Raw genomic sequence first — 22,229 nt, forward strand, 5'->3', positions numbered from 1 at the left:
TCTCCCATTTACCCTAGAGATTAGAGCTCTGTGCAGCTCCAGGTGGAGGGAACAGCTGCACACTTTTACCTGGCTCCAGTCCAAAGAAACTTACTTTTTTGGCATGGGTCTTTTTTGGCTTTGCAACAAAATAAGAGCCCCCTCTTGTTTCCCGCGGACCGTCCTGAGCCTTTTTCCTCCAAAGAGTAACTAAATATGCCCTCAGTAGAGCTGGGCACCATGGTACTGTTGCTGAGCATTGCCCAGGGAGCAGCTATCCCATCTAAGACCAGAATGAGGGAGTATGCATCCAGCCTCTGCTCTGAATTTTAATTCTTCCCTCTTTGGATCTCCTTGGCAGGCTTTAAAAGCTTCTCACTCACATCGGTGGAGCTCCAGATGCTGACAAACTCCTGTGTGAAGCTTCAGACAGTCCACAACATTCCCCTCACTATCAATAAGGAAGGTGAGACCTTTGGTTTATGCTTTCACATGGTACAGCTGCAGTGAAAACCTGCCTCTGTCTGCCTTTGTGCATTTCCCTTAGAACTGCTCTTACTGTTTCTTTTTGCTACAGGCTTCAACATGGTGATGAGTTGCAAACTGAGGGTTCCTGTAAAACAAAAGCTGAGACTATATGTACACAACTTGTGTGGTTTAGTTGAAGTAGATGATAGTGTACAAAAAGAGAGCAGCAGGAACAGGAACAGTCTGTCATCCCAGTGTTACTTGCTGCAAGACTAAATATACAAGCTTGAAATGACATGGCCACATCTAAACAAAATACTTCTGGACATCCACCAGTATATATTCATTGACTATTAAATGGTCTTTACATGCAGCCATCATGCCAGGGGTTGGAGTGCCTGTTGGAGTCCTAGCCTGGGACAACTTTGAACTATGCCTGGGAATCCTTTGGAAGAACAGTAGCTGTCCAAAATTGTGTCAGAGACCATCCTAAATTACTATTTAATCTGCTAGTATAGACTGAGCTTCTGTATTTTACTTTTTCCCCTTTGAATTTCTTCCATCCTGGCTTGCTGACCCTAGAAATGTCATTGTAAAAGCCACCCCTTGCCAGAAGGCAGTACAGGTGAAACCGACACTGAACCTGGAACAGTCTCCTCTTTTGCTGAAAAGGCTGGATTACATGCTCCTGCCATCCTTTTTAGGGACAGTTTACCCTCTGCTTGTTAACCTATGTAATACCAATCTCATCACTCTGTCTTTCACTCTTGGCTCCTCTGTGAACTTAACAAAATTCCTTGGGTCTTTTGTACAGATGATGAATCCCCAGGTCTCTATGGGTTCCTGAATGTCATTGTCCACTCTGCCACGGGATTCAAGCAAAGTTCAAGTGAGTTGCTGTCCTGTAATACACAGAGGTATTGATAGGGGTTAGATAATTCATGTGCTGTGACAGCTGGGCATTGGACTGATTTAGGATTGCAGCATCTGGGATGATGGTGAGGAGCAGAGGTGATTTGGGGAACTGGAAGTGAAATCAGGGCATTGGTGTAAATTGAGGGCAATGCAATTTTTTAATGCTATTATTTATTCTTAGAAAGATCGGGACCAAGGATCAAGCATGCAGCATTGTTTTTGAGGCCTAGTCTCTTGGTATTTTTTATAAGCACTGTTAGATAGTTACCCAACAATTTTAGATACAAGTCAGCCTTTATCCTGAATCTTCAACTGTATTTTGTTTAGCACTGAAAGAAAGGGAAGCATTCTCTGACATCCAGAATTTTTGGTGTGAAAAAAGAGGTGTTAAAATTCAGGGGAGTGGTTTGACAGAAGGATCAAAAAAGGCGAAAAAATAGAGTGAGGAAGATACCTGTAGAAATAAACATGTTTCTCAGCCAGTGATGAGGCTAATCTAGGAAAAGCTGCAAAGCTTGCCTAGCCATGTGGCTGGGGATCCTGTTCTTACCTAAGCTGTGTGTGCAGTCTCGGGAGGAAAGGAGCGAACTGGGTGTACATGCTTTCTGTAAGCCTTCCTCCTGCTGAACCACTGACTTCCCAGATGCTCGCTAACATCACTTGCAATATAACTTACAAATAGGGGCAGTGACTACAGCTCTTTGCTAGCTCTTCAAAACCACCAGATACCACATAATTAACCACTTTGTGAAGATAATGAGGTTTTGACGGCTGACCCCTCACCTGCTCTCTGAGGGATGTTATACTGATGCTGATCTCAGTGAAATTGGTTCTGATGTGTTGATGGGGTCCAATATCTACGTGGGGGAGTTTAATTTCTCGTTGGTGTATACCTTCTGCTCATTGTGGATTGGTTTGGGCAACACTGGATAATAGCATACACTTAATTCTTGATAGAGGTGAAGGGCTTGTCTGCACTGGGGTCATTTATACAGCTGTGCTGGTACTTCAGCTTCATAAAGGCAACTCTGCTGGTCCAGATCATGAGATTTGTGCTGGACAGTGTAACTGGTACTAATGCAAAGAAGATGCAAAGGCAGTGATTAATGCAAGTTAGGAGATTCTAGACATTTGTAAAAAGTTTCTGTCCCTATCTCCCTTCCTCAGATTTGTACTGCACGTTAGAGGTGGATTCTTTTGGATATTTCGTGAACAAGGCTAAAACTAGAGTTTACAGGGACACCACAGAGCCCAACTGGAATGAGGTAGGTTGGATTTTTCTTAATGTGACTTGTTGCATGTGCCAAACATCAACACAGGATGGGCAGAAAACCCACAAATGGAAGAACTTGCTGCATGCTCAGCACTTGTGCTGCATATGCAGTTAAACAAACATTTCAGTACAAATGAGTCTTGTCCAGCATTTCATAATTTAAACAGATGCATGTTTGATTATTTTTTTAAAAGACAGAAATGAGAATATGTTGAAGAAGGAGTTGGGTTTGTTTATTTGTTGTGAGGGGGAAGAATTAGCTATAGATATTTCGCCTGTTTACAGCCAACTCAAACCTGCTGGGGAGCAAAATTAAATACAAGGAAGGTGGGCGAGTTTGTTTCTTTGAATGATGCTTTGCTGAAAATCAGTGAAACCTGACTAAGGAGTCAACCATCTTAGTCTCTGATTTGGCCACCTTACGTATACAAAATTCAATTTCAGTTTATTTTTAGACCAATTCCATTAGGGAGGAGGAAGTGCTCCCTCCTGATGAGTTTTAAGAGACTATATTGATTATTAAGAGACTAGTGTCCTGCTGTGATGTATTCGTTGCTCTTTCCTTTCCTGGTGCCCTGCAGGAGTTTGAGATTGAGCTGGAAGGCTCACAGACTCTGCGGATTCTGTGCTATGAAAAGTGCTACAACAAAACCAAGCTCACCAAAGAGGATGGAGAGAGCACAGATCGCATAATGGGGAAAGGACAGATCCAGGTAAGACTGTGCTTAACTCCTTCCTGCGACCCTTACTGCAAAACGTAATAGGAATTTTGAATCCTGGAGTGCACCAGGGAGTGATTTTTTTGCCTACAGATCGTCTCAATATTGGAGATTTTTCTCTGGATAGTGAGGTATAGAGTGTGATTCACAGGTGGGAAGTCAGCAGCTTTTTCCCTCTTGCCTTGTCCCCTGTGCCTGCTTCAGTACCCTTATGGAATAGATGCTTTGTCGTGAAAATTTATGGTTTGATCTCTGATTTGCTGGTTAACTTCAAAACTTCCAGCACAGTATATAGCAACTGCACTGTCACTGAGCCCTGGGCTCAGTTGAGGATGCTCCATTTGTGACAAAAGAGGAAGCAATGAATGTACGGTCCCCTCTGTAAGTCATGTGGAAGAAATGCTACCTTCTGCATGGGCTGGAAGTTGATTGATGTGATAGCAAGGCCTTGGAGGACAGGTTTATTGTCCTGATAACTGCCATGTCCAGAGCATACTGTCCATGGCAGCAGGCTGCATGTGAGAGAGATTTCCACTGCTGAGAAGCAGCATGGGACACTTTGTCTATGCAGCAAATTTATCACACAATAGGGGAGATGATGAGATGATTGCGGACGGATGCTGTTCTCAGGGAGCTGCTGTGTGATAAAGCGTTAAAGCTCCATCCCGGAGAAATCAGGCCGTCCGTGGAGGACAACAAGGGGAACATATGTTCCCTCTCTTCTTCCAGTTTGTTGCACTGTCTGTCCACAGCTTTAGGAGGGTGTTTAAGTGGTTGCTCTGAGGACACATTCTTTGTGTTGGACTGGCTGTTGTACAGAGCAGAGACCCCACTCAGACACCTTTTTCCATCTGGCACACTGAAAAATACCACCAGTTCTCCTCCACTTACGTTTGACTCTTCATCACGCGATGGATGACAGCTTTCTCCAACATTTGAGTGATGGTCACACAGGCCAAGGCCTTTGTGGGATTTCAGAAACAGCTCTGACTGAGGGCGGCCTGCAGGATCTCTCTCACCGTTACTCTGGAAGTCCATTGTCTAAATGAGTTTCTTTAGGCCTGTTCCTTTCCCTCCCTCCTTGCAGCCCTGAGACTGCCACGCCGTTTGCAGGGAAAGCTCTTGTCACCAAACACATGGTCAGGTGTCTGAAAGAAAACTTGGGTACGAATCACTAAATGCTAGTGTGCCTAGGGTGCCTCCTGTGTGTGTGTCTCAGGCTAACTAGAAATGTGTATGTCCCTCCTGCTAACAAAAGCTTATTTTCCGTGGAGCTGAGCAACTACAAAAGAGCAAGTCGTCAGCCCTGAAATGCCCTGGAGATTTGTGTGCTCGTAATGGAGATCCATGAAATCACTGACCCTCTAAATTCTTCAAATATTTTACCTAAAATGATTAAAAAATTAATAAAATCTTTTAAATGCTTAAATTTTTTTCACACATGGACATTTTATGCACAGCACTTGTACATTCTATTAAAACATTTTATACTTTAGTAAGTAAAAATACCCCTTGGTGATACTTGAATATTAATAGTGTCTTGATTCTTTTAGAGAAATGTAAACAGTGGGAAGTTAAACAAACAAACAAACAAAACCAAACCCCTCCCCCCAAAAACCCCACCAATATGTTTTTGCTTAGCGTGCAAAAGTTGCGTTCTTCTGTATGATAAAAGCCAAATGCAAAAGTTCTCTTGCTTTCAGTAAATCCCCCTTACAATTTATAAAAAACCTGGTAAACTCTCAGAACATCCTCTAAATTCTTGTTGATTTCTGTCCCATCACACAACTTTTTAACACTATTGAATAACTACAAGAAGAAGCCATAAGAGAGTCCAGTAAGATTTTGGGTTGATCAGAATTATTAAAGGTTTTTATTTTGGTTTAGTTTTATTTTTAAAGGAAACACTATTTCTCTAGTAAGAAATCATAATAATGCAACAACAAAATCAAATTACAACCTGTGGCTGAAGGTTAGCTGTATTAGTGCTGTCAACATCTTTTCCAGTCACTGTTTTAGAGTCATTTTCTTTCAGGATTTTCCCAGGTGCTTTTAGATTAAATTTTGTTTACTTCAGAGTTGCTAGTAGATCTAGGGCTTCCTGTTTTGTTGTTGTTGTTGTTGCGTTGTCATTATTCAGCCAAAGTCTGTCTGGTGTAAAGGCAAGGTCTGTGAAGTTTGGGTGAGGTTTATTTTCCTAAATTCCCTTCAGTTAAAAACTCTGAGAACGTCAAGAGTCGTGTCTGCATCCTGCTGCTGATAAAAACAGGGACATTTCTGTGTTGGCTAAATCGCAGTGTATTGTTAAGCCATGTATTATTGTAAATCTGCAGCTTCCCACTACTGGGATTTCTGACTCACCAAATTCTGTGTGCTGCAGTGATGAAGACAGTGCATGAAGGAGACGAGGACTGTTCTGGCTGTAAAATGTTTATTAAATCTCCCCATTACATAATGGCACTGGAGGAAGGAAGACTGGAAATTAGTCCATGTGGTCAGAAGCTTCCAGGAATGGGCAGCAGTTTTAATAGCTCCCATTGCTCATATTTTCTTTTCCTATGGAATATTTTATTTACCTGTTTTTATAGCCAAAACAAGAGCTTTGTTGCTTGCCAACGTGCAAGTTTTATCCCTGAAAAATATGGTTTTCGTATGGGAGAACCTCCTGTAAATGTGGAAGCGAAGTCCTCATCGGACCTTCTGAGAATGGCAGCTCTGGATGTGCAGTGTTTTAACTAGCCAGCATGTGTGGTTGGGGGCTTCTGTTACATCTCAGGCATGAGAAATACAGGGAGAAGGTGCCATTCCTGGGTACCCTGTGAAACTGAAATTACTGGGGGGCTTGGGGGAGGAAGAAATGGTCATCATCTTATAGAAGGAAACGTGAGGCTTAGTTCAGTTTTACGCATCAGCTCCTCTCATTTTGAATTTTTTTTTTTTTTTCTGCTGTTACCTTGCAGTCCATCTTCGGCACTTGGGAGGGCGGCCCTTTTGAATGTTGCCCTTCAAGTGGCAGGCACGTCCACGTGTTTTGAGTGTAGCAGCCTTTTGTTTGGTCCTGAGACTCTGTGTCTGAGTGGGCACATATGTCAGCAAAACTGGCCTCTGCCTTGGGAACAGACTGCAGGAGTAAACTGATACTCCATCCTGTGATCCATCTCCTCCAGTTGGTGCCTCCTAGAAATGCTGTTTCCTTTGGGGATTTTTGGCTTTTTTTTCTGCATGGTCAGCTCAGGCAAACCATTTCCTTCTCCCTCACAGCAGTGCTGGAAAATCAGAGAGGATATGACCTTGGATCAGTCATTCTGTGGTAGCAGCACAACACCGTTCCTCTGTTGCCATGCAAAACAATCACTCTTATCTGTTTAATTATCTGGGATGCCTCATAGCACTGCACATGGCTATTTCAGACATCCATCAGGTTGTTTTCCATGTGAAACAGATTGTCACATGCTGTACCTCCCATGTGTCAACTCAGAAAACCTTTTACATATTCGAGTTCATTTAAACAGTTTGCTCATGCAGAACAGTATCCCAGCGATGAAAACAGGGTGGAAATGAAGAAGTCAATGGGTCATGTCTAAAGGGTGATAGTGGGAAAGATTAACATGTCAGTGGGGAGCTTTGAGAGGAATGGGGTTATGGCTGGACTGGGAGTTTCCACCAGCAGTGAGACTCTGACAACACGTATGTCACATCAGTTACAAATAAAAATTGATGGAGTGTAAAGTTGCTGGGGAGATTTAATAACGAGAGGAAGTAATGTGAGTAAATAGCATAAAACACACTAACCTTAAGGCTGCCTCAGTCCTTGCTCCCAGGCATTTCATTTTCACTGATGCTTCTTTGTTTTTTCCTCTTTCTGTATGTCGTCTTTTCTTTTCTAGAGAGAGAAAAAAAAAAATCATCAAACTGTCTGTGGTGGTTTCCTAAAGCAGTGCACAGAACCCCTTCTCCTTAGTGCCTGGCTTGCATTTGCCATTGGCCAGCATCCTCAGTCTGCCTTTTTCCCAGGTCCTCACCACTCTGTTCTGCACACTCAGCCTCTGCTGACTGCTGTACGCTGATTGTCTTAATGCAGTGCTAACCTGCTCTGAGGGCCAGACACTCAGCAATCCCTGTGGTGCTGAGCTGCTCTGTTCTATTGTTTTGTGCAGGATACAGAGAGGCATTTGCCTGATTCATTAGTGAATTTGGGGCTGTTGCTTGCCACTGCAAATGCCAAAGAACAAGCCATGAGGGGACTGGAGGTGCTGGGGGAGTAAAGGCAAACAGGTTGGCTTGTGTTTTTCCTGTGCAGCATGCACTTGTGCTGGGGACTGTGAAAACGGGCCCATGAGATACAGTCTTTGAGGGTTTTAGCAGGGCTGTCCTGTTTGCATAGGTCATGGAAACAACACAATTTTTCACAGTTTCAGTGGAGATGGGACGGGTCCTTTTTATCACTCAACTGAAGCAACTGTTTGAAGGAAATGTTTAGAGGTGCAGTAGATTTCACTGTCAAATTAATGCAGAGGCAGCCATTTCACGGTGCCTCCCCCTGCTTGAGCTGGCAAAGAGAGCGCTGTGTGCTTGCTCACTTGGAGCAGCCTCCTTTTGGCACGCTGTCTGTAGATTGCATTCTTCTACTCAGTGTTCCTTCTTCCAGGTCATTGATCTCCAAATCAGGCCAGAAGACAGCATGACCCCATTTGTCACAGGCCCTCTCTGTGCTGGAGCATCGCGCTTGCTAACTGTGTCTTCAGTCTGCTTTGTAACCTGTCCGCTCCGCTGCCCTCTCCCTGTGTTGCTCTTGCTGGCCTCAGAAGGTCAGTCATCTGTAGGGTCCAGGGCTGAAAGCTTGCTCAAAGCCGAAATGACGTTCTTCGTTTCCTGTTGACTCTGTTATTTCCTACTGTGACTTTATCAGACTGTTAGACCTGATCTTCCTGTCTCACTCAGTGTTGCTGAGAGCTTATTCAAGCCTTGCTCTTTTATTAGCTTCCATAATTTTGCTTTGTTATTTTAAAGCACCTTGGAGGGTTTGGATTTTTTGTTTGTGTGTGGGGGGGGGGTTGTTGTTGGTTTGGTTTTTTTTTTAATCACTGTTGTTACTGCCAGTAACATTCTGGCTCAGGTCAGCCAGACCCCTCCCTGGTGCTTGCTCTCCCTGGCTGTCTCCACTCACTACAAGCTGTCTCCAGCAGGAGTCAAACAGCAGATGAGGAGTACGGGGGTCCTGCCATCCCTGCAGCAGAGTTCAGAGATAAGGGAGCAAGAGGTTGCAGCAGGTACACTTGTAGCCCTTGCTCAGCTCCAGTAGTTACCCAGCAAGGAAGAGTCTCTCTGAGCTCTTGGCTCCAGCACGCTGCTTTTGCTAGTCCTTTGCAGCTGTACAGTATTCACTCTTGAGACAGAGTAGGGCTTTGGCCCGTACAGCTATTTACTTGCTTTCATTTTGTACAGTGGTAGGAGTTCCCTGGTCATCACTGAGACATAACCAGTAATACCTGTTAGCTTAAATAAACAGTAACTGGACCCTACTGGACTCTTCCTTTAACTTCTTTGGCAAATACTCAAATCCCTTTTCCCCCTTCAGTTTTAAGCAGTCTCTCTCTGCTATAAATAATACACTCTCAGTGACTCCATTCTCAAAGCATATGGAAAACTGCTTCTGAGCTGGAGGATCGGCTGTGGCTGTGTCTATCGGCAGGGCCATTTTGGCAGCGTAACGAGATGACTATTTAGGCAGCTGGAGATCAAGCTTTCAGGAACACTAAGCATGGCTGCTCTTCATAGGAAACCAGACACTTCACAAATGGTTTCCTCTTGCTTCTGGGAAAGAATGCAGTTGTTGAAAGAAACCAAACTTCCAGCACGGAAATTCAGGGAAGAGCAGCCTAGATTCTGGCCAACTTGTAGGGACCTTGGCGAGCCACACAGGCGGGGGCGGATCTGTTCCGCCAGAGTTATAAGCAAGCCCTGTTGGCAAGCAGTCTGTTATTTGGGTTTGGTGAAGCACTGAGGCTAAGCACTGCTGCCCATTGGTCTCCTGGACCTTTGTGCAGTCCCAAAATGTGGGAACTACTGGTTACTGACTATTCCTTACAAGGGGTCTTCAGGAATTTCTGCCAGAGTTGCACCTACAGGAGCCGGTCCAATTCGACAGGAAAGCATGCGTGTGCTGGGAGCATCCCACTGTGGGCTCACGTCCGTAACAAAGTGCGCAGAGATAAGGTTGGCCTGACTTGCTTGTCTGTTGCTTCTTGGGGTCTCTGCAGTGTGAGCAAACAGGGAGGAATGTTGCTCTTCTTGTTGTCTTTTTTGGGGAGTAGGGAAAGGCATGGGGGGACTTGTCTCTGTAGCTGTCAGCAGCATTGGGCTAGTTTGTTGGTGATTTGAAAGAGGACACGAGCATGAGACTTGCAGAACATGCTGGATCTGCCATTGTTTGAACGTTTACCTCTGCCTGTCAGAGACAGGCTGCTTTTGCATGGGGTTCTGCGAGAGGGAGGAGCTGTGCTGCAGAAGTAGCTCTAGTTACTGAGCGACTTTTTGCTTGCTAATGACATTAAACTCAAAACACAGAGTCCAGTGCAGTTGCCTCCTTGTCGTACCGTGCCTGTTCAAGAGACAAGTGTTACAAAGCCACCTCAGGAGGCACCACAGCCTGCTTGCTTTGGCTGGTTCTCACTGCTGATAGAAGTCCCCATGCAGACAGCTCTTTTCTCTCTTTTGCCAGTCTAGCTTGAGCTCAGTGCCAGTCTTCAGCCACTGAGATGTGTTTGGACTTTCCCAGGCAGTACTGGAATTGCTGGATGATGTTTGAATGCTCAAGTCAGTTGCTCCCCAGCCTCACAACTGTCTGCTCAAAAGAGGTCAAGCAAAGCTGAAAATGGGAGATCAGGGCTTTGCTTCAAAACTTGTTTCTGCCTAATGAATTCCTGCGATAGCAAGGCCAGGTGTTCTTCCTGCCTCCATGCTCAAGTTGAAATGAAAAGGAGTAGGCAGGCTGAAGTAGGACAACTTTCCATGATTTCTGGGCTGATTTTCTCCATTTCTCCTCTGTGAGGTCATGACAGGTTTGGTTTGTTTAAAGTTACTTGTCTCTGTATGGATCACTTCATATTTGTCTTACTTGATCTCACTGTTAGAGTGATTGTCTTTTGAATTCAGTGGAACATAGTCTTTCTTGGAACCTATTAACTCGATAGCCAAGAGCTATGAAGTTCTCCAGCCTAGCTTTTTATTTCAGTGCAGTAACTTCACACTCATCCAACCTCACCTGTCTCTAGAGAACTGCAGAGGGAGACACTTTCCTCTCTTTCAAATCAGTTATTTCAGAAATCTCTCCTCCATTTTTCTGACTCCTACCCCTGTGGGATGGGACAGATTGGGCTGTCTGTTAATGTGCTTGTGCTACAGCAATGAATGCAGTCTCTCTTTCTATGAAAGCTGAGGTTATTGGCTTTCAAACATTGATTTTGCTCTCTGAGGTTGCCTTTGTTCCTGAGCAGACGCTGAGCAGGTGTTGCTGGATTTTCTATGCGTGTGAGTCCTCATCAGCCCTGCTTAGAGAACCACACAATACCTGAGTGTCCTGTTACGTGAAACCTGGGAAACCTTGGAATATGTGTTTTCCTATGGAAAAGAAATAACGTGTTGAAAGTGGTAGTGCTCTGCTGACTGACAGAAGCCTTTCAGGCTAGCTGATTTCTCTGAAGCCTGTTCCTATCTCATGGGTAACTTTCATGTTTTTCAGCTGGACCCACAGGCGTTGCAGGACAAAGACTGGCAACGCACAGTCATCTCAATGAATGGCGTAAGTATGGAAAACAGAAGTTAGCACTGCTTCTGTACCTCTTAGTGCTTTATTTCTTTGCTCTTCATTGCTGCACAGAAAAAAAAAAAAGTATTTTAAAAGTAACAGGTGTTCTTTTTTACTCAGGTTGAAGTGAAGCTGTCGGTGAAGTTTACGAGTCGGGAGTTCAGCCTGAAAAGGATGCCGTCCCGGAAGCAGACTGGGGTTTTTGGGGTCAAGATCGCTATTGTCACCAAGTGAGCTGATGGGTCATGTTTCTCCCTATTTTTTTTCAGAAGGCCAACTGGCCAGTGGGTTACACCTGTGTTTACCCCACTGAGAGATTTGTCAGTCCAGCCTGCTCCACTTGGGTCGTAGTGTGGTTGTGGCTGCAGAAAGGAGATGCTGTGCATTCTCTGAGCTTGATTTTTATGCAGGGGAAAAAAACCCAGTGTGCACACAGGCTTTGAAACTCAGGGTGTTTACTTACAGCACATCACTGTTCTGAGTTCCGGAAATACCCCTTGCCCCTTTGCTCTGTACTTAGCTGACTTGGTCACAGATTTCCAGAACTGCCGTTTCCTTTCCATAATCAGAAATGTTTGAGTTCTTTGGATCCTGTTGTATTATTTTAACCCCTGATCTTTTGTCATGAATCGTTTGCCAGAAGAAACCTGTTTGTTCTGTTACATAGTTTGGGAAGTGCCGTGTTTCCTCCCTATGGAATCCCATTAATTGGAAAGCAACAGTGTTGCTGTGTGTGCAGGGGCTGTTTGGGAATCCTCTGGTTACCTGGGCAGAGTTGCAGACTCTGGAAAATGGGGTGGGAGAAAGTCTGAGCAGGCACTCGGGACTGAGCTGAAAAACTTTAAAACTGGAGAGAGCTTTCTGAGTGTCTCAGCCTGGCTTTGGCTGTGCCGCAGCAGCCCCGAGCACTTGAGCTTCTGGCTGGTTCCCAGTGCCCCTAGTTTTTCAGCTCAGTCTCGATTGCCTGCTCGGACTTCCTCCCACCCTGTTTTCCAGAAGAGGTTTGCACGGCAAAATGAGAGGGTGATCTTGGCCAGCCTGCCTGGCTGGGGTAACAGGTACTGGGGGCGTGGGCTGTACTGAGCTCTTCTGTCTGGCTTTCTTAAGGAGAGAGAGATCGAAGGTCCCTTACATAGTGCGCCAGTGTGTAGAGGAGATAGAGCGGCGTGGAATGGAGGAGGTGGGCATCTACCGTGTCTCTGGGGTTGCAACCGATATCCAGGCCTTGAAAGCTGCCTTTGATGTCAGTAAGTATTTGTGTCTGAGGTTGTCCTTTGCGCTCTGAGAACCTCTGTGAGCTCCCTGTCAGGTGGCTGTGGTATTTTTAATCTTATGTCCCCAAGAAGCATTAAGAGGTAGAGATTCTCGCACAAGGAGAATCATTTTAACCTTAGTTGCGTGTTTTATTAATGCTCTTCAGCTACAGGTGTAACCCAAGACATACAACGGGATGGATCCTTATACCAGATAATGTGTTTGTTGTTCTTCCCAGCAGACATGAAATGGTGGGTTTGCCTGCCTTGTCAAGTCTCTGTAAATGGCAGACACCTTCCTCAGGGGAAGTGGCAGCAATCAGAAGTTGTAATTTCCTCACTATTGTGAGGTCTCCAAATTAATAGAAGCCCTTGAAATTAAGAATGTTTTGTGAAAGGAAGCTAGCAAAGAAATTGTTTTAAGGTTGACTAGGAGCGGTGTTTACGAAACTGGAGTTGGTTGGCCAGGGCTCCTGAGCTCTCTTAACTCTGTCTAGGTTGATGTGTACAGATTGTAAAATTAGATAACTTTGACCAACTTTGGTAAAGCTTTATTTGATCTTGAGCAGAAAAGGGCTTCTTACTGGTGCTGCATTTAAAAGAACGGCATGTGTGTCCCAAAAGGTATCCAAGATCAGGTAGATGAAACACCTCCAAATTGATGAGGTACAAAAAGTGAAGTTCTGTCCTACTTCCAGCCTCCATGGGATGGTCTGAGGACCGCTCAAGCCACACGTGAGCTCCGTTTTGATGCAAGCAGTCATGAAGCCTGTGCCACGCGCCCAAATTCTCCCTCCCTGTACTTTTTCTTCGCTTACTTTGTGAAGTTTCTTCCTTCTTGTATTTTCTTTTCAATCCCCCTAAGCCACAAAAAACATCGATTCATGAATCTTCACTAGTGCAAGTAAGGGTGTTTCATGTTTTGAAAACCAACAGCTTTCATTTACGTTATGTGCTGTTTACACTAAGCATCATGAAACCAGCGCTGGCTCTGCTGGTTGGCCTCTTTGTTTTAGGGAAGGGGGGTGGTTTTGTTGTTTTTAATAGTTACAAAACTGAAACGTGAGCCCTGAATTGCCTGTGTGCTTTAGCTACACTCAGTGGGGAGTTAGACAGCCTCTAAGCTGTTAGAGGCAGGGAATTGGAATAACAACTGTTGTCACTAACAAAGGTTGAAATGCATATAAATACAGTCAAGTGGGGCTTGTTCCGGATCAGGCGGAGGTCTCTAGCACAGCATAACCGACCCTGGGTGGTGTGAGGTTCCCTCCACTTGATTTAAAGCTATGAACTGCAGTCATTGGTGCAGCACTTCTCAGTTGTCAGAGGGTAGCTCGTTCAGTCTGGAGAAATGTGAACAGGAGAACTCTCAGCTATTTGGGCGAAGACAAGGGACAAACAAAGAGAGCCAAAGCAAGGAAAAGGATGACTGCAAGGCCAGCAGCTTTACCCTGCTTCCCCTTTTCCCTCCTTCAGATAACAAAGACGTGTCAGTGATGATGAGCGAGATGGATGTTAATGCCATTGCAGGCACCTTGAAGCTGTACTTCCGGGAACTGCCTGAGCCCCTCTTTACAGATGAACTGTACCCCAACTTTGCTGAGGGCATTGGTGAGTAGAAACGACCCTGGGTAACTGCAGCTCTTCTGTAGGAGGCTGCCTCTAAAGCAATACAAACACCATGTTATAACGTTGGACAGAAGCCTGGAACAAGCTGTTAGGGAAGTGAAATGGAGCTCAGAAATGAACGTTGGAATGACATCTTCTTCCTACGAGCTTGAATTGCTTTGCTTTTTTGTGAGTTAAAAACGTCCAGGTTCCTGAAGGATAGGTTACGAATGGAAGGACAGCCCGCTTGTTGAGGCTGCGCATGCTGTTCGCCCCGTTCCGTCTTCCAGGGAAGCCCGCTTTGGGTGGGGTGTATACCTTGTCTTACCTTGATGCAAGGGAAAAACATAATGATTGAAAGTCTGAAAGCTTGAACTGGTTGAGAGAAAAGGATTCTTTACGCAGCCATAAAATAAAGGAAAGAGATCCTGGAGGGTATTGATGTGCAGCTCTGACCTTCCACCCTGTGATGTGATTACGGTCCATTCAGGACCATCCGTATTTGTTGGTTTCAGAAATTACGCAGTCAGGCAAATTCTCGTTCGCTGCCTATGGTGATGTTTTGTTTTCTGTCTTGTAGCACTTTCAGATCCTGTTGCAAAGGAAAGCTGTATGTTGAATCTGTTGTTATCGCTTCCAGAACCCAACCTTGTGACATTCCTTTTCCTTTTGGACCATTTAAAAAGGTAACATGTGGATCCTTTAGACACATATTTAATGCATAAAGCATCATTATTTTGAAAAGAGGAGCCTTTTACGTGAGCTCGTGCCGAATCACGCAAATGAAGAAGCATTTGCTGATTTGCTGTGAATGCTCATCAGATAACTATTGTCTCTTCCTCACTTAGTGAGGCACTAAGTCCTGAATTCCATTCCCACTCCTACTGAAAGGATGACAACTGGAGGAAAGGGGTAACAAAAGCTTCAGGGCTTATCTAGCACGAATGGAAATTCCTGCTGCAATATCACTGCAAAACTGCACCTGCATCTGGATACAAAGATCGGGAAAGGTTTTAGTATAAATTGTGACACTTTGGCCGTGTTTAAGGACTTGAGCCCTGTCTCAAAAGGTGACTGCAGTCCAACATAATCTGGTTTTTAAAATTCCAGCACTTTTGCTAACTGGAGTTGTCAGTTCCTTGCTTAGACTAGTCCCGATCTTGTCTATGTTTTTGTAATATGGCTGTAACTGTGAAAAAGTATTTCCATGTGTTTGATATTAGTGCAATAAGCTTGCTTAGTACGTGCACAATGTGTTAATTCACGTATGTATTTTTGTACATACCAGAGACTGTCACTGGAGTGATGAAAGATAATCTTGTGACTGAGGTTCTGGATTAAAATCCAGGAAATCTGGGTTTTATTTGTGTTTCTGCTGCAGACTTTTCTGCCCTTGGGTAAATTGTTTAACCTTTGTGCCTCAGTTGCTCACTTATAAAACTGGGATGAAAACCATTCCATTATTCCTGTCCCACTTCTGCCTGTCCAGACAGTAAGCAGCAGTCCCTTTCCCAAGTTTAAGCCACGTCTGCAGAGTGTCTGGAGACTGTGGTTGTGTCAGATCAAGGTATTTACTTATATGTAAAGTTCATTTAGGCAGATATGGAGAGAGTAGTTGAATGAACGTATCTAAAACTCTTTACAAAAAGAATAAATATGGTTTCTTACTTAAGGACACTTCCAAACTCAGAAATTTGTAAAGATCTGCCTGTTCATTGTTTCTTCTCCCAGGGTTGCTGAGAGGGAAAGCATTAACAAGATGTCCCTGCATAATCTTGCAACTGTCTTTGGACCAACGCTGCTCAGACCTTCAGAGAAGGACAGCAAAATCCCTGCTAACCCAACCCAGCCTATCACAATGACTGATAGCTGGTCACTAGAAGTTATGTCCCAGGTAAAACCCTAAATGTGCTGTTGACTCTCGTGAAGGCGGTATCTGGGAAAGTGCAGTCTTCCAGCAAGGCCTGGTTCAGCCATCCTGCATTTTCCTGAAAGGTTTTTTTTGAGAAACAAAGTGACTTTCACCCTTACACAGATATTGTAGACTGCAGAACTGTGTTTCTTCAGGCAGTTTAGTTTGCATCTGTACAGCTTTTCATGAAAAGACGTCAGCCTGCGCGTGATCCTCTGCGTGTGCGCGCAGTAAGGGGTTTGGGGGCTGTCTCGCAGGGCCGTGTTGCTAGCCGGGGATAAAAGGACCGTCAGTGTTTTTCTGGGATGCTCAGCACTTAAACACCTTTACTGATGCACAACAAAATCCTTTGCTAAATTCAGATTTCTTTGTCCGCTGCTGCCTTTTGAGGGCGATGCAGAGAGTTGGGCCACGGAGGCTGCGTCAGGCTGGTTTGTGCTTTCTTGACCGAGTAATGGCAAATTATAGATCAGATGTTTCGGGGCAGTGGAACGCCGACACCATTGATACACCCCGGAAGCTGGAAAGAGTGTCTCTGAAGCACTGCAAGTTTTAATATTCCTGCTGTTATACGCTGCATTAAAACAAATATGTAACCCCAAGATATTTCTGCGGGGAGAGCTGTAGGCATGTCTGCCAACTCCCAGATAGCCAGGACGACAACGAGTTATCAGAGCTTTATTACTACCTCTTTCTTTCTCTTTCCAGGTTCAAGTTCTTCTGTACTTCCTGCAGCTAGAGACTATCCCCACCCCAGACAGCAAGAGGCAAAGCATTCTTTTTTCCACAGAGGTGTAGGTGCCTGTGACACCAACAGGACACAAAAAACTGCTCTTGGCATAAATCTGCCACACTGGAGAAGAAGACGGCTGGTGTTTCTTCAGACATTACTGGCTGGTTCCTGTCGGCCCTCAGTGCTTCTGCTGTTTGTTAACCAGAGACAAGCTGAAGAGAAAGGAGAAAAATCTCTGCTTTTGATTGGTAGGACCAGAACTGAACTGGAGGTGGAGCTGTGCAGAATCTCCACTAGAAGGAGCAATAGACACTTGAACAAATGCACCACAGAGTGTGGCTATTATTCTTGTTGGGAATGTGACAGAAGGTATTCCTCATTTTGTGGATTTAATTTATCATAAAGAAACTTCAAGATTTCTACTGGACCACTTGATAGGATACCCCTTTTTGGGTGAGGGGGAGTTAAAGGCTATATCACAACTGTGTCTTTAATAACTGCTGTTTTTAAAGTACTGTTCTGGGCCACAAAAATAGCGTTGCTTTGCGAGAGGAGAAGGGAAGGGTCTGGGATCTAAGATTCCCTCCTCAGAAATTCAAGACTTGATTTGAACAAGGTTCTAGAGAAAGGAGACAGTTTTGCATACAACTAGAACTGTTGGTTTGTTTGGGGTTTGGTTTGGGTTTTTTTTTTTTTTCGGTCTCGCCCACCCCTTCCCTTACAGATGTTCCTACAGCTCTAGGGAAGGAGATGCCCTGCTCTTGCCCATGTTGCACTTCTGATGGGGTTTTTTGGGTTAAGGGAGCCAGACCCAATGATGTTACACTATAAATGTAGCAACTTAAGAGAGAGGCAGGGAGGATTAGAGTCAGTGATTCTGTTGCTTGTTTACGTATAAAATCAGGGGCAATATTATCCAGGCAAGATTGCTGAATTCCTTAGACTCCACCAAATTAATGAAAATTAATTGGGAAGACTGTTAATTCCCATACTGCAAAGAAAAGATGTTATCACTGCAAAAATAATCGAAGCATTTGTGGACAAAAAAAAAAAAAATAATCAATGGCTATCAGTTTGGCTGGCTGCTTATTCCAGACTTTTACCAGAACCATCTTTTTTTCTGATACTTGAATCTTTGGAGGCTTTGTACATTGCTTCTACAAGAGTCTTCTGACGGATACGAATACTTTGATAAAAAGTGTCAGAATGTACTTTATGGACAATCTAGCAAGTAGCGTGCGTTGTGTAGTCTCCAGAAATTCCAACCCTGTTTGAAATAAGAGCAGTGGAGAAATTTCTGTGGGACTACATCCAGCCGTACAAAAGGTCCAGCCAAATACCAACTTTGTGTTTCCCTGCCTGAATCGGCGAAAGCCCCGGGGGTTCCGCAGGCGTCAAGGGCAGCAGGGTTTGTCCAGGGCACTGAAAGCACGATCTCATTGCTGTATCCAGAGCAAAGGAATCTGGCTGTGAAGCAGTTGTGCCAGACATCTTGGAGGGGTGGGAGCGATTCCGTTTCCATAAACTACTCCAGCCCCCTTTACTTCCTACCCAGTTATGCAGCATCCATTTAGTGGCATCCGTCCATCCTCATCCTGGCGAGAAGTACAGCTTGAAGACAAGGGAAGGAATCGGCGTGGGAAGGAGAGGGAGGGACAGATTTTGAATGATCAGCAGAGTTCGGCTGTCAGCATCATTTGAGAGCAAATACGACAAAGAGAGCAACCCCTGTTATGCTGAATTTCACATTTTCTGATGGGTGATCTGCAACCTGTCAATTAAAAAAAAAAAAAAAAACAACCAACAAACCACAACAGAGTCTTTCAAACAAATGGAAAGAAAAAAATTAAAGGGAAATGATTTTGTAGTCACAGTAATTCTGACTACTGCATAATATTAGAAATTATTGTACTGTGAAGTTGCAAATTCAAAAAGGAACAAATATAAATTTCAATTTTGTGAGTATATCAATATTTTGCATGCTTTGTAAGGATTCTTATAGGAATTTAATACTGCTTAGTATCCCTCCCTCCTTAGGTCTGGGAGCAAACCTCTTTGTAATGTAATGTACAACTAGAAATTCCTTCTCTCTTGTATGTATTTCCACTACATTCCAACTTCTGAACCCGTAAAACAGAGACAGTGTTTATAGTAGGAGGTGCTTTACTGGGGGAGGGAGGGAATGAAGGCAAGGAAACTTGAAGGCTTAAGACTTTGGGGGGTTTTTTAATTATTATTAATATTATTTTTTGCCTTTTTGAAGGTAAAACTTAGTCACAATCCTGAAAAACATTGACTTAAGCAAAGTCACGCAGACCAGTAAACCCCACTGTACAGTTTTGGTTTTATGTATTTGTTCTCATTTTTACGTAGCCGCTCTATAGCAATCCCCTCGCTGCGCCCTGCACACCTACCCAGGCAAGCTGTGTTTGGTATCCCTGGGCAGTAACGCTGCCCGTGACTTCATTTAAAAGGAAAAAACAAACCAACCCAGCCAAACTACAGCAGGTGGGCGGGTGACAGCCTTTTCCTTTGGCTGTTTGAAATCTGTGGCTGCTCTTTGCAGTGGTGAAACTGGAAAGCAATACCATAATGACTGTGCCAATTTACTTTTGCCCAACTTTTTTATTTTTATTTATATAGGAAGTTAATTTTAATATTAAATTACTGATCTATAGTATGTAACCATGAGAAAACGGCTTTTGCTTTGGTTACTGTTACAGGTTGTTGCTTTAGTCTCTCATTACAATGCTCGGTTCTAATGTAACATTATCTAACATGCAGGCATGTGGATCAGGGAAAAAAGTTAATTTAACTTAACCCGTTAATTATTTCTGTTAAGTATGAATATGTTTTCCCCAAAGCTGGTAATTTTGGGCTGGAAAAGATAGTGCATCTTATTGCTGATGATGAAATCATGGACTGATTTGAAATACGAGAATTGATTTATTGAATTTCCTTTAATTTTGCAGTTAAGTTTTTTCAAATAGTCTTATGTTTTCAGGAATTAAATATTTCCAAAAGGCTTTTATGTTGTTTTCCCAGGGATGTTGGTTGGGGTTTTTTGGGGTTTGGCGGTTTGGATTTTTTTTTTTTTTACTTTATTTTTTTTTACTAAGCCTTATCATACTTAAAAAGGGAATTGCAAAACTTGGCTGTAGAGAAGGCTTTCTGATTTCTACTTATATATATTCCCTTAAGAGTTGTGTCAGAAAACCTAACTCTTCCATTTTCTGTATCAAAAAGTTACAACATAAACCACGTAAGAGCAAACTAGCAGAAAACTACCCTTTACATGTGCACTGGGACTTTATGCTCTTTCAGTTTCTAGTATATTGGAGAGACCTTTCTAAAAATGGAGCTTTTGGTAACCGGCATCTGAAACAATCAAATTTTCAGCTAAAGAAATTCAGGTGATTAGGATAGTCTGTGTATCTCCAGTTTAAGGAGAGGAATAAGCATTGGTTTCCTGGCATTTAGAAACTATTTTAAAATTCTCATGGATTTTTTTTTTTTTTTAACACTGAATAGATTTTTAAGTAAAATTTAAAGAAGTTAAGTAAAGCAAACTATGGGGAGTTTTAAAAGCTGGACAAGAAATAAGTTACTAGGTCAGGTTCAGCTTTGTGTTCGTGTGTGCTTTGTATGGCAGGGGAGCATCTGAAACCAAATTGAAACACATCCATTAAAATGCTGCTTGTGTTCTTTATTCTTGCACAATTTTAACAAGTTGAGGTAGTAGCTAAGCTATTTCGGGCTGTACTTTAATGCTGCTATTTTTCAGTGTATCAGCCACGGGCAGAATACAGCAGTGTGGCGACTGGTTGCCGCTGCCCGCTGCCCGCCTCGGCTCTGACCCTCCGTTGCTAGTGCAGGGCAGTCAGCGGCACCGCAGGAAGCGAAACTGCAACGTTCTTGTTGGCCACGAGGTGGTGGAACCACAGAGTATGTTCGGGGGAGATGCAGTATTTTTACAGTTTATCCATTTTACCTGCTTAAAATCTAGTTGTTTGTGTCAGTTTTCTATGAGTTTATTTAAACAAATGGACTGTTCTTTAAAGCATACATGGATCTCCAGATTTGTTTGTCACCCTTGTAACACTGGAAGGCATCACAATGTGTTCATTTATCTTAAAGTGCCATTCTTTCAAGTATGTATCAAATGTAAATTGACCAACGTGGCTTTTAAAAATGTTTAAAATCTGATGGCAAAAACCCAACACTCTCTGATTCCTCACTGGTTAATCCTTCTGTTTCGGTGCTCGGTCATCTACTGGGATAACATTATCAGATGTGGCATCCTTATTACCAAAATTTTAGTAAGAAATGGGAAATGTTTTAAGAAAACCCCCTGCCCTTTCTCTTTTTACTTTCATTCAAGAAGATGGGGACTTGTAATAACAGAAGACCAATCCATTCATGCTAGATTTAAGGGATTGCTTCTGTTCCTTGAAGAAGAAAAATCTGAGTAGCTACAATCAAATTAATCAAGTTCTCGGTGTAGTTAGTAAGTCATTTGTTTATGCCCTCTTAAATTTGTGGCCCAGGTGTGTTTTTCTTTGTAAACTTTGCTAACATTGTCATAGTGCTGTTACTGGAAAAATAAGTCTGATGCCATTCACTTCCTTCAGCACAGGGTATGTGCATCTGAGACTCTGGGGCCTTAGGTTAGTCTTAGCAGTTCTCCGTTCTGAGCTAGAATGAAATGAACGTTCTCACCGAACAGAATTAAATACAGGGGTTGCCCTTAAAATCAACAGAAGCTCTAAAGGAAGCACGTACAGGTAATGATTATTCCTTAACAAGGTTTTAGGGAATAGAATTAACACAAATGGAAGAGAGAAGCATAATTAGGAATCGCTCAGATCACGTGGTCTGGAACTAGAAAGAAGTCCCCGTTTCACATTACAGCAGGCGGCTCATGCCCTAGATAACCGTGAGCAAAGACTGTCTTGCCAGTAAATAAACATTAATATAGGAACACCAGGAATTTAGCTACTGTAGCCTCCCAGATCTGATGTGCTGCAACCCTCGATCTTGCCCCTGAAAATTCACAGTTCCCTGCTAAGAAAGCAAAGCTTATCACCTGCTCTCTGCTTTTTTTCTCTCTGTGGCAATAGATGGGGAGGAGCAATAGAGTTCCCTGTGGTACTGTAGGTGAAACACCACCGCCAGGAAGGAAAAAGCGAACAGAATCGGGAAGTTTGACTAGTGTTTCAGTTGAGTCTTCTTGTGGGCTGCAAGGATAAAATGACTCACTGTGATGAAATGGTTGTAACAGGAGGACCAAAGCAAACCCGAGTGTACATGTTATCTTGATTCTCCTCCTTCCGTGACCATACCACGAGATTGAGGCCTTGCAGGTCAAGCAAAGACATAAATGCTCTTGCCAACAATTAGAAAACCTTTACATGACCTACTTTGCCTCCACTGTTGATTCTCCTTGTGGTACCATCTGATAGCGGAATTGCTGGAGACCATTGTAAAGTCATGCAGGTGAACCATGCGAATATTTTCCACATCATTTATTTCCTACTGTCATGTTTCACCTTGGAGTAAGAG

General features: G+C 43.5%; 1 protein-coding gene across 2 annotated transcripts in view; it reads left to right on the forward strand.

Moving 5' to 3' along the window:
* Nucleotides 1-16,732, forward strand: part of BCR (BCR activator of RhoGEF and GTPase) — a 98,603-nt gene extending 81,871 nt beyond the window's left edge. For both annotated transcript variants that reach the window (XM_009961403.2, XM_009961404.2), the window contains 11 exons: nt 341-445; nt 1,262-1,336; nt 2,530-2,627; nt 3,217-3,348; nt 11,096-11,155; nt 11,282-11,391; nt 12,269-12,408; nt 13,891-14,025; nt 14,603-14,708; nt 15,754-15,916; nt 16,643-16,732. In XM_009961403.2, the coding sequence (XP_009959705.1) occupies nt 341-445; nt 1,262-1,336; nt 2,530-2,627; nt 3,217-3,348; nt 11,096-11,155; nt 11,282-11,391; nt 12,269-12,408; nt 13,891-14,025; nt 14,603-14,708; nt 15,754-15,916; nt 16,643-16,732 (1,214 nt within the window). The remainder of the gene's footprint in view (nt 1-340; nt 446-1,261; nt 1,337-2,529; nt 2,628-3,216; nt 3,349-11,095; nt 11,156-11,281; nt 11,392-12,268; nt 12,409-13,890; nt 14,026-14,602; nt 14,709-15,753; nt 15,917-16,642) is intronic.
* Nucleotides 16,733-22,229: the final 5,497 nt, after the last annotated feature.

This window comes from Leptosomus discolor, chromosome 16 (genome assembly GCF_034619465.1).
Source record: "Leptosomus discolor isolate bLepDis1 chromosome 16, bLepDis1.hap2, whole genome shotgun sequence".
NCBI lineage: Eukaryota > Metazoa > Chordata > Aves > Leptosomiformes > Leptosomidae > Leptosomus > Leptosomus discolor.